This window comes from Pecten maximus, chromosome 15 (genome assembly GCF_902652985.1).
Source record: "Pecten maximus chromosome 15, xPecMax1.1, whole genome shotgun sequence".
In the NCBI taxonomy this organism is placed as follows: Eukaryota; Metazoa; Mollusca; class Bivalvia; order Pectinida; family Pectinidae; genus Pecten; species Pecten maximus.
In genome coordinates this window covers 329,172-340,473 of record NC_047029.1, presented here as the reverse complement: position 1 = coordinate 340,473, position 11,302 = coordinate 329,172, and the positions used below count along the sequence as shown (strand labels likewise).

Below are 11,302 nucleotides of genomic sequence, written 5' to 3'. Positions count from 1 at the left end.
CCCTCAATGAAGGCACTTAGTTGTTAGAGCGCTGACAAGGATTTTCAAAAAATAGTCACGGCGACCTTGACCTTGACCCAATAACCCGAAACTCAGACTTGTCGGAGATATTTACGGTACTTGTAATTGTGTGATCTTTTTTTAATCAGCATTCTTGAAGGAATGAAGCCGTTAGAGTGCTGACAAATGCTGGCGTTACGTGCTGTACATACACACGGACCACGGACGAAGGGTGATTCTTGCAAAAAAAAGGTTCTCACAATGTACTAAGTATTTCAAGACTCTGTAATTGTGTAGCGAATAATTGCCTCTTTCCTCTGAGGTATAACTGTACATGTCTGCGGTCAATTTCGTGAGAAATTGCACTTCGCATTAAAAAAATCAATGGTATTAAGAAAAGAGAACAAAACGCCGTCACACTTTTGTCACGGTATATATATATCCGTGTATTTCAGAATAAAAACACAGAAAATGTCTTCAAAACTTATCAGATGAAAGAGCTAACAATTTTCTAATAGTGTAGGGAATTTCCAGAAAATCCATTAAAGTCATAAAAAGCTATTGGAAACTTGATAAAAAAATGATTACATAAAATACTTCTGTATGTGCAAAATAGTAAAGGTATTATTAGTCTCTGTACAATGTACGGAACCTCGGCGCACAGAATCTACCATACGAAATGAAGTTACGGAGTTTTGATGATAGAAATCTCTGTTATAGGTGCACGTGGTATATATATTATTATGCAGCTTCAAAGTCGAGCGGGTTTTAACTTTTCCTCTTGTAGTAAACAGTACCTGTTCTAAATATAGAAACAATCCTTTCCCTACATGATGAATTAATCATCATCTTGTACGAACATATATCTTTTTCGTTTATGCTGAGTTTTTGAATATTTGAGTGACACCTTCGGGTTCCTAAAAATACACCAACCGTGTGATCTATTTCATGCACGTGCTTATAAACACAGCTACTTGGCTACGAGATCGACAGGTAAGAATATCGACTAAGAACTAATAATGTTGCTGCGTTGTTTACAATATAACGTTGATAAAACCTGTATACAAACAGGCTAAGAATGCTCTCTTACAGCCAGCGATAGCGGAAATATATAACAAGCGCGTGATTTTCATGCTCTGTGATGTAAATTTCTGCAGTGTGTAACAGACAACATTAGATCTATAGAACAACATGTGCTCTCACACTAACAGTGAAAGTCCAAACAATCGCCTGACTCCTTTTCGCGTGGAATTATCTTCATGTGTGTTCCGAAGTCTACTTTGTTGCAGTCTAAGTGAGTGGATATAATGCCATAGCGATAATCATTGCATCGTAATACTAGATACATGCATGTAAGATGGATTTCGTGTATATAGCCGGATGCACGTGAGAGAACACAGAATGTTAAACTTTCCTCGGGGCCAGTGGTTCTAAATCTACATGCACACAATGTACAAGTTTATCAGGGGTGGGGTTCTGTCCAAAAAGGGTGAGATTAAATGCAGATCAAATTTTACTTTAAAAAATTAAAAGTGTCCATTTCCTCAGATAAGAACTTGCTATAGATTGAAAGAAGTCATTTTTTTATTGTTCTAAATTATGTCAAAAAGTAGGTTTTTTTGCCATTTTAAAACTCAATATTAATTGGTTTATAAACATATATTTCAAACTCTTCCTAAAAATAATTTCACATGAAAGTGAGATGAGAAGCATCTGTTTTTATAATATAACTGAAAAAAAACTAACTATAAGATAATTTCGTTCCTGGTATTTTTAGATTTAGATAGTCCTCTGAAAGAAGTACAGGGTGGAATTCCCTTCCGTGGATTTGTATGTGGGAAGTTCCAGCCGTCCACTGGATTAGTTTCCCTCCTGGACCCGACCATGGATGGTATACCCCCACCCGCTCCCTACGCTGACAAACCCAGTCGGAGAGATCGATATAGGAGGATCCGGACAAGGGCTACCAAGGAACCAGGATACGGAAACCATTCTGGGACAGATTACATCCGGACAGTGGGACCTTCACTTTCCTGTCCAAATAGTAAGTGAACAGTTATTATTAAGACAAAATTGACACAAAAAATGATAAATCAAATTTCTAAAAAAAAGCAGAAAAATGAACTGATTAAGAAATTTAAGAAAAGAAAAAAATCCATGATTTTATTTTTGATTCTGCTCTTTGTGTCAATTTTGTGTTAAGCATTGAAACTCTTTGCATGAAGTGATTAATTGTAAACACTGATAGTTGGAAAGTTTTTCAGTGAATTCAGTATTCCTGATGGGAGAAGGGGGTTGGGTGGGTGGGTGGGGGGGGTTATGAATTTTGAATTCTTGCCAGGTGTTTAGCAGCATATGTCCTCGAGTCAGTTTCAGTGTTAATACTTTGTTAGCATAGCATTGAACATAAAATGTTATGTTTGTACTGCTTTGTTTTTGTGTTTAATTACAGGTAATTAGGACAGAAATAATGAACACACTGATTCTGTCCTACATATCCCTCACTAAACCAAGGTAGTCGTCACTCAAAGTGAGGCGTGGGTTTATTACGGCAAAATGAAATTATATTTGTTTGAATTTCTAATAAAAAGAGATAGACATGGGTGTCCTTATTACAAGACACAGGGTTACATAAGGAAGGAAACCAATATGTCTCATGTCTCTCATCAGTATTTGTGAAGCAATTGAGAGTTTTGTTCAAATTCAGTCTCCGTGGTAACTTTTACAAATATTTAATGTGTAATAAAGCTTTTTGTATCTTGCTTTCTAGGAATGTAAAAAATGAATGATCAAAGTATCTAATTTTGTGTACAGTGCTGTCCTTAATCAGCACTATGTAACCTTGAAGTGGTTGAATATCTTAACCTTCTTACGCACATAAAACACATCCTACCGACCTCCCCCATCTCCCCGTATGTCATCATGTGTCCAGGTTTGGGGCCTAGGGACTAGGTATTGTACCATCAGGTGTCCATGTTAGGGGCCTAGGGACTAGTTATTGTACCATCAGGGCTCCAGGTTAGGGGCCTAGGGACAGGTGTCCAGGTTAGGGGCCTAGGGACAGGTGTCCAGATTAGGGGCCTAGGGACTAGGTATTGTATCATCAGGTGTCCAGGTTAGGGCCTAGTAACCAAGTATTGTACTGTCAGGTGTCCAGGTTAGGGGCCTAGGGACTAGGTATTGTATGATCAGGTGTCCAGGTTAGGGGCCTAGGGACTTGGTATTGTATGATCAGGTGTCCAGGTTAGGGGCCTAGGAACTAGGTATTGTATGATCAGGTGTCCAGGTTAGGGGCCTAGGGACTAGGTATTGTACCATAAGGTGTCCAGGTTTGGGGCCTAGGGACTTAAGGTATTGTATCATCAGGTGTCCAGGTTAGGGGCCTAGGGACTAGGTATTGTATGATCAGGTGTCCAGGTTAGGGGCCTAGTAACCAGGTATTGTATGATCAGGTGTCCAGGTTAGGGGCCTAGGGACTAGGTATTGTACCATAATGTGTCCAGGTTAGGGGCCTAGAGACTAGGTATTGTATCATCAGGTGTCCAGGTTAGGGGCCTATGGACTTGGTATTGTACTGTCAGGTGTCCAGATGAGGGGCCTAGTGACCATGTATTGAATACTGAAGTAACACTACCAACAGACACCCCTTCCATCACTGTGTCTTGAACTAGTCGTCTGAATAATTTGGACTAGTCTTAAACTGTGTTCCTGTAGAGAGCCAGGACAGCATTGTTCTGTCAGCGACAGCTTCCGAGCCCCAGGAATACCAAACCATGTTACCAGTTTATAGCCTGAACTGGAATCCTTTATTTCTTAAGTGTCTTCTCCAAATTATCTTCTAGTGTATACTCATCTTTTGTCAGCAATCTAATCTCCATTTAACCATATTTATAGCAAATTTCATACATTGGTCAAGTTGGAGCATACTTAAAAAAAATGTTGGTGTTTGATGGTGCCAAGGTCAGGGACAAAGTAACCATTGCTGTTAATAAAAAATCTTTTTCAGCACTAACAATTTTTAAACAGATTTTGATCATACTTCATATAATGGTGAAGAATTAACTGCAGGTTAATTCAGCAGGTATACACAAGGGGATTTGTACGGCTTGGGATGCCTTACTGAATATGTGACTAGATGGTTCACCACTGTGACAAACATCTAGCTGAGTCAGTAATATGTGACTAGATGCTTCACCACTGTGACAAACATCTAGCTGAGTCAGTAACAAGTGACTAGATGCTTCACCACTGTGACAAACCTCTAGCTGAGTCAGTAACAAGTGACTAGATGCTTCACCACTGTGACAAACCTCTAGCTGAGTCAGTAACAAGTGACTAGATGCTTCACCACTGTGACAAACCTCTAGCTGAGTCAGTAACAAGTGACTAGAGTTTATTACTAGTGTTTCATTTGCTGGTAATAATGTTGATGTAAATATTGAATGATGATAGAAATAAACAGTGTGAAAATAGCTGAAGTTTAACCAGATGTAGTCATGTTTGTTGAGATCATTAAGGAACCTCACAAATAGACTTATCTGGCTGGTGTAAATTAGACGGGAATTTGATGTAGTTGTAAATGTTTTATTTGGGGAAACAAATATAGTCCTGGTATGATAAAAAGGAAATAAGAAACTCCAATATTTCTGGTATAAGATCGGTTATCCGTTATTCATCGAGAAGTGTTTCAAATTACGAGGAAATATCTGAGTTAATGCTCACTGTGTGTTTATGTGCCAGACAAACCCTATAGCCATAATATTGCTGTTTGGTTTGGAAATGAAAAGAGTCTGTAAATAACTGGTTTGACTGTGAGGGGCTTTGTGAGATGTTTCTCCATCCCTCTCCCTCCTGTAATAAGTATACACATCTGTCTGTCGGAGATATTTCTGATGGATAATAATGATTTATAACAAAAAGTGAAATCCAGTTTTCTTATTCTGGGATTGATAGCAGTATTTGATATAGATTATTTTTGGAGATACATTAAATGTTGTGATATCCACAAAGCTCTGGGAGGAATTACGGCATTTCAGCGATTGAAGTTTATATATTGTCTTCAATTTTGATGGAAATAATATTTTATTGTCACAATATATTTCAACATGTTGAAATATTTGATGTATTAATTCAAACTCAATGCTGAAAATGAATATAATTTATTTAAATTGTTTCATTCCTTTGAATTAATCATTTGTCTTTATGAACATAATATCTATTAAATTAAGACATTTTTCCAGAAACAAAATTTTCATTTTGTTCGTCTTTGCAAGTCTAATGATTTCAGGATAATTTTTAGTCAATTTGTACTGAACACATATATATATAAAATTGTCACTTGACAAAGCTGTGATAAAGGATGGATTCTATTGTTCACTTATTTATAATGAAAACAACAACACTCATTTTATCCAACGGGTTTCACTCCTGTGAACATTTTGGTATGGGACTCCGGGAGCATAGATATAGATTTTATTATTGTTTATTTGTTGTTCGAATCGGTGTGATATTTGCTGTAAAGATTGACTTTTATTTGATGTTATATAGCAGATCAGTGTTATCTCTAAATAAACAACATCTGGAATGGAGCCCGGAGAACTACCTCCATAATTAACAGGTATTAGACAGTTATTAGACAGCCATTACACAGCTATTAGGAAGCCCATGGTTTTGATCAAATCATTATTTTCATTCTTGTGTCTCTGAGATTCTGCTAAAAACAGAAACAATTGCTGATTTCATTTCCTCTCCGTGTTTGATATTAATTTGTAGATGTTTGATTTGATTGTTTGAGTTGAGTCATTCCTGATAGACAGGAAAACAGCTGGTTTATTATTCCTGGTATAGAAATTAGTAAATTTATGGACCTTTTACATAAAAAGATCAATGATTAGATAGAAATTTAGTTTGTCATGTTTTGGAAGAGCCCATATCTCGTCTAATTACCTCTCTATGGGGAGAATTAATGAAAACTTACACACAGGGGAGGTAACTTTGCTATCCTTTGGTATGACTCGGCCAGAGGACCCAAAGCTTTCCTCATACTGGGGTTCTACAGACCAAAACTGAGGCAGGGTCAAGGGTCGAGACATCAGGAAGAAAGCAATTAGAAAAATGAGAAAATATCAGAATCTCAATTTAGTCATCTCTAACATATCATGCAGCAGTGGCAGCAGGTACAGTTCTAACACTCTGTAGCCTTGGCAGCATGACATGCAAGTATTTCTAAAAATGGTCATATAACGAAGCTAATCAACATGGTAGACATCAATGTTTTCAAGGAATAATCTTTTTTAACCTCCCCCCCCCCCCCCCCCCCACCAACCCTCTTTAAAAAAAAAAGTAAATGAATGAATACAAATAAGTAAATGAGTATAACTGTTACTGTGAATAGAATTTTAAAATTTTTCCTTCTACCAAACTTTATTTTTCATCCCTTTCCATGAAATTTCATTTCCTTTGCCCGCTTGTTCCTGATGTTGGGGGATCACATCGTCTGTGATGACTTGTTGTTTCTTACTTCAGTTGTAATCAAAACATGATTGATTGTTTTCTTCCAAATTATATGTACCTGTCACACTTAGGATTTACTAAACACCTGTCACAATTAGGATTTACTAAATATCTGTCTCAATTAGGATTTACTAAACACCTGTCACACTTAGGATTTACTAAATATCTGTAACAATTAGGATTTACTAAACACCTGTCACACTTAGGATTTACTAAACACCGGTCACACTTAGGATTTACTAAACATCTGTAACAATTAGGATTTACTTAACACCTGTCACAATAAGGATTTACCTGTCACAATTAGGATTTACTAAACATCTGTAACAATTAGGATTTAATAAACACCGGTCACACTTAGGATTACTAAACATCTGTCACAATTAGGATTTACTTAACACCTGTCACAATTAGGATTTACTAAACACCTGTCACAATTAGGATTTACTAAACATCTGTCACAATTAGGATTTACTAAACACCTGTCACAATTAGGATTTACTAAACATCTGTCACAATTAGGATTTACTAAATATCTGTCTCAATTAGGATTTACTAAACACCTGTCACACTTAGGATTTACTAAACACCGGTCACACTTAGGATTTACTAAACATCTGTAACAATTAGGATTTACTTAACACCTGTCACAATAAGGATTTACCTGTCACAATTAGGATTTACTAAACATCTGTAACAATTAGGATTTACTAAACACCGGTCACACTTAGGATTACTAAACATCTGTCACAATTAGGATTTACTTAACACCTGTCACAATTAGGATTTACTAAACACCTGTCACAATTAGGATTTACTAAACATCTGTCACAATTAGGATTTACTAAACACCTGTCACAATTAGGATTTACTAAACATCTGTCACAATTAGGATTTACTAAACATCTGTCACAATTAGGATTTACTAAACACCTGTCACAATTAGGATTTACTAAACACCTGTCACAATTAGGATTTACTAAACATCTGTCACAATTAGGATTTACTAAACACCTGTCACAATTAGGATTTACTAAACACCTGTCACAATTAGGATTTACTAAACATCTGTAACAATTAGGATTTACTAAACACCGGTCACACTTAGGATTACTAAACATCTGTCACAATTAGGATTTACTTAACACCTGTCACAATTAGGATTACTAAACATCTGTCACAATTAGGATTTACTTAACACCTGTCACAATTAGGATTTACTAAACACCTGTCACAATTAGGATTTACTAAACATCTGTCACAATTAGGATTCACTAAACATCTGTCACAATTAGGATTCACTAAACACCTGTCACAATTAGGATTTACTAAACACCTGTCACAATTAGGATTTACTAAACACCTGTCACAATTAGGATTCACTAAACATCTGTCACAATTAGGATTTACTAAACATCTGTCACAAGTAGGATTTACTAAACACCTGTCACAATTAGGATTTACTAAACATCTGTCACAATTAGGATTTACTAAACATCTGTCACAATTAGGATTTGCTAAACATCTGTCACAATTAGGATTCACTAAACACCTGTCACAATTAGGATTTACTAAACACCTGTCACAATTAGGATTTAATAAACATCTGTCACAATTAGGATTTACTAAACATCTGTTTCTGTACATTTCACAAAAGTGCAGACAAATTACCAGTGTTCCTCAGTATTTTGATTGTACAGGGTATCATGGGGAATTTTATTGTTAACCTCTGATGGTTTTACTACTTCACAAGGTTTTACAGGAACACTCTCATTAGGGGATATGGCAGTGTTAAAACCTACCAGATTGATTCTGGTTTACAAGAGTACAACAACAATGGTTCTGATTTCATGATGAAAATTTGAATTTATCAGATTTAAAGAGACAATGTTATCTGTTTCTCTCAGAATAATTGGGAACAGTTTTAGATAAATATTCATAAGAGCAATACTATATATATAGAATTTCTGTAAATTGTCTAAAGTACAAACTGATTAAACAGCTCATCAGGGAAACGATGAGGACTTTGGTAGAGGAAATGATAATTAACTCTGTATTGGTGGATTTCTCTGGTTCTCCATGATAATCAATGTTTACTATGGTGTACAAAGCACTGTTATGTACATGTATGTAGAAAGGAGTCTGAATCACTGTTATGTTTGTAGGAGGGAGTCTGAATCACTGTTATGTTTGAAGGAGGGAGTCTGAATCACTGTTATGTTTGTAGAAAGGAGTCTGAATCACTGTTATGTTTGTAGGAGGGAGTCTGAATCACTGTTATGTTTGAAGGAGGGAGTCTGAATCACTGTTATGTTTGTAGAAAGGAGTCTGAATCACTGTTATGTTTATAGGAAGGAGTCTGAATCACTGTTACGCATGTGGGTTAATGTTGCATTTATAATTAAAAAGAACCAAAATCGGCATGTTTTTATATAAATTGTGCTGTACATTCTTCTATTTATTCAAGTATGGTTACATAACGGCGTTATAAACTGGTCTTAATTGACGAAGTGCCGATTAATTGACTACTTTTTAAGTAATTTTGACGATGTTTGTCATTTTCGTAAGAATGTACAGCACTTTTCGTTGTTCTCATACAATTACCTTCACGCTCTTACCTGTTTCATAATTATTGATTTAGGGTAGTCGGGTGCTCTAGGACGATTTATAGAGCAAGCGTTAATGTTCATTCTCCAATATTGGAACTCTTCAGTGTTTTAAGTATCGAAATCGGCATATAGAAAAGAACAAACGTTTATAAACGAATGCATTGGATCGTAATTAATTCAAATAATTATTACAGATGATTTCCAAAGACATAAGGTATAGTTAGACGTTTTCGGCTGTACATGCAAGTTTGTAAATTCGACACTGTGATAAAACCACCGTCCTCGTCGTTGCCATGACAGCCGATCGAAGCTCCGATCACGAATGCACTGTCAAAGTGAAAGTTGAAGTATTTTTCGCAACATGCCGTTTAAACTTAAAATTACATTCACACCTCATATTGATTGGGGTTGTTTAATCATACCTGATCAATTGAATTGTAAGAAAACTAACAAAAACACTAAAAAACACAGAATGAAGCCTTCGTGTCAGGCAGTGCAGACACAACGCGGGATCTGTAAACAATGTGACGTCATTGGAATGTACAAGTTGCAACAATGTACAACAATGTATTTTTTACATGAATACACTAATGAGCAACAAAATGGGACGCAACATTAACCCACATGCGTATGTTTGTAGGAAGGAGTCTGAATCACTGTTATGTTTGTAGGAGGGAGTCTGAATCACAGTTATGTTTGAAGGAGGGAATCTGTTTCACATTAAGACACGATACGTAACAGCACTGCCAAAACCACACAAAAACTTTCTGCATATTGTTTGAAAAATGTGTTGTGTCAGGTTCAGACATTACGAAATTTGTATATGGGAAATTTTGTAATTTATCATTATGGGGCCTTTGCTATTGAAGTATGAAAATATGGTTTTTAGGAGATCATAAAGTTGATAAAAATAAATTGAAGTAAGACTTTTTGTTTGTTTGTCTTTGCCATGAATATGCTTGTAATGTTTATTATCGTAGCAGCATAATTATTCACTAGATTTGGTTATTCAGTATTGGCAAGAGGTGTATATAACCCCCACTCTCCCTCCCTCAACAAACCCCCCACTCTCCTTCCATATCTTCCTCTCCCTCCCTTAACATAACCCCCACTCTCCTTCCATCTTCCTCTCCCTCAATATAACCCCCCACTCTCCTTCCATCGATCTTCCTCTCCCTCCCTCAACAAACCTCCCACTCTCCTTCTGTCTTCCTTTCTCTTCCTCATCAAAACCCCCACTCTCCTTCAATCTTCCTCTCCCTCCCTCAACAAAACCCCCACTCTCCTTCCGTCTTCCTTTCTCTTCCTCACCAAAACCCCCACTCCTCCACTTCCTCCCCCCTCAACAAACCCCACCCTCCATCTCCTCCCCAAAACCCCACTCCGCCACAATCTTTCTCTCCCACAAACCCCCACCTCCTCGCTCCTCCCCATCAAAACCCCACTCCTCAATTTCCCCCCCCCAACAAAACCCCACCCCTCCGTCCCTCCTCCCATCAAACCCCCACCCCCAACCCTCTCCCTCCCCAAAAACCCCCACCTCCTCCGCTTCCTTCTCTCCCACCAAAACCCCACCCTCCACTCCTCCCCCCCCACAAACCCCCACCCCCACTCCCCCAAAAACCCCACCCCTCCTCTCCCTCAACAACCCCCCACTCTCCTTCCATCTTCCTCTCCCTCAACAAAACCCCCACTCTCCTTCCGTCTTCCTCTCCCTCCCTCAACAACTACCCCCACTCTCCTTCCATCTTCCTCTCCCTCAACAAAACCCCCACTCTCCTTCAATCTTCCTCTCCCTCCCTCATCAAACCCCCGACTCTCCTTCCATCTTCCTTCCTCTCCCTCAACAAAACCCCCCACTCTCCTTCCATCTTCCTCTCCCTCAACAAAACCCCCACTCTCCTTCAATCTTCCTCTCCCTTCCTCACCAAACCCCCACTCTCCTTCCGTCTTCCTCTCCCTCCCTCACCAAAACCCCCACTCTCCTTCCATCTTCCTCTCCCTCCCTCACCAAAACCCCCACTCTCCTTCCATCTTCCTCTCCCTCCCTCACCAAAACCCCCACTCTCCTTCAATCTTCCTCTCCCCCACCAAAACCCCCACTCTCCTTCCATCTTCCTCTCCCTCCCTCAACAAACCCCCCACTCTCCTTCCATCTTCCTCTCCCTCCCTCACCAAAA

The 11,302-nt window shown here is 38.1% G+C and overlaps 1 protein-coding gene across 1 annotated transcript; it reads left to right on the top strand.

Annotated features, from left to right (window-relative positions):
• The first annotated feature begins 991 nt into the window (after positions 1 to 991).
• Positions 992 to 2,072, top strand: LOC117343455. Its single transcript, XM_033905811.1, has 2 exons — positions 992 to 1,294; positions 1,778 to 2,072. The coding sequence occupies exons 1-2, from the start codon at positions 1,192 to 1,194 to the stop codon at positions 2,050 to 2,052; spliced, it is 378 nt and encodes a 125-aa protein (XP_033761702.1). The 5' UTR covers positions 992 to 1,191; the 3' UTR covers positions 2,053 to 2,072.
• The last annotated feature ends 9,230 nt before the right edge of the window (positions 2,073 to 11,302 follow it).

Coding starts and splice junctions, on each gene's coding strand:
- LOC117343455 (XM_033905811.1), top strand. CDS start 1,192: ATGTGCTCTCACACTAACAGTGAAAGTCCAAACAATCGCCTGACTCCT. Junction 1,295..1,777: donor TCTACTTTGTTGCAGTCTAA/GTGAGTGGATAT, acceptor TGGTATTTTTAG/ATTTAGATAGTCCTCTGAAA.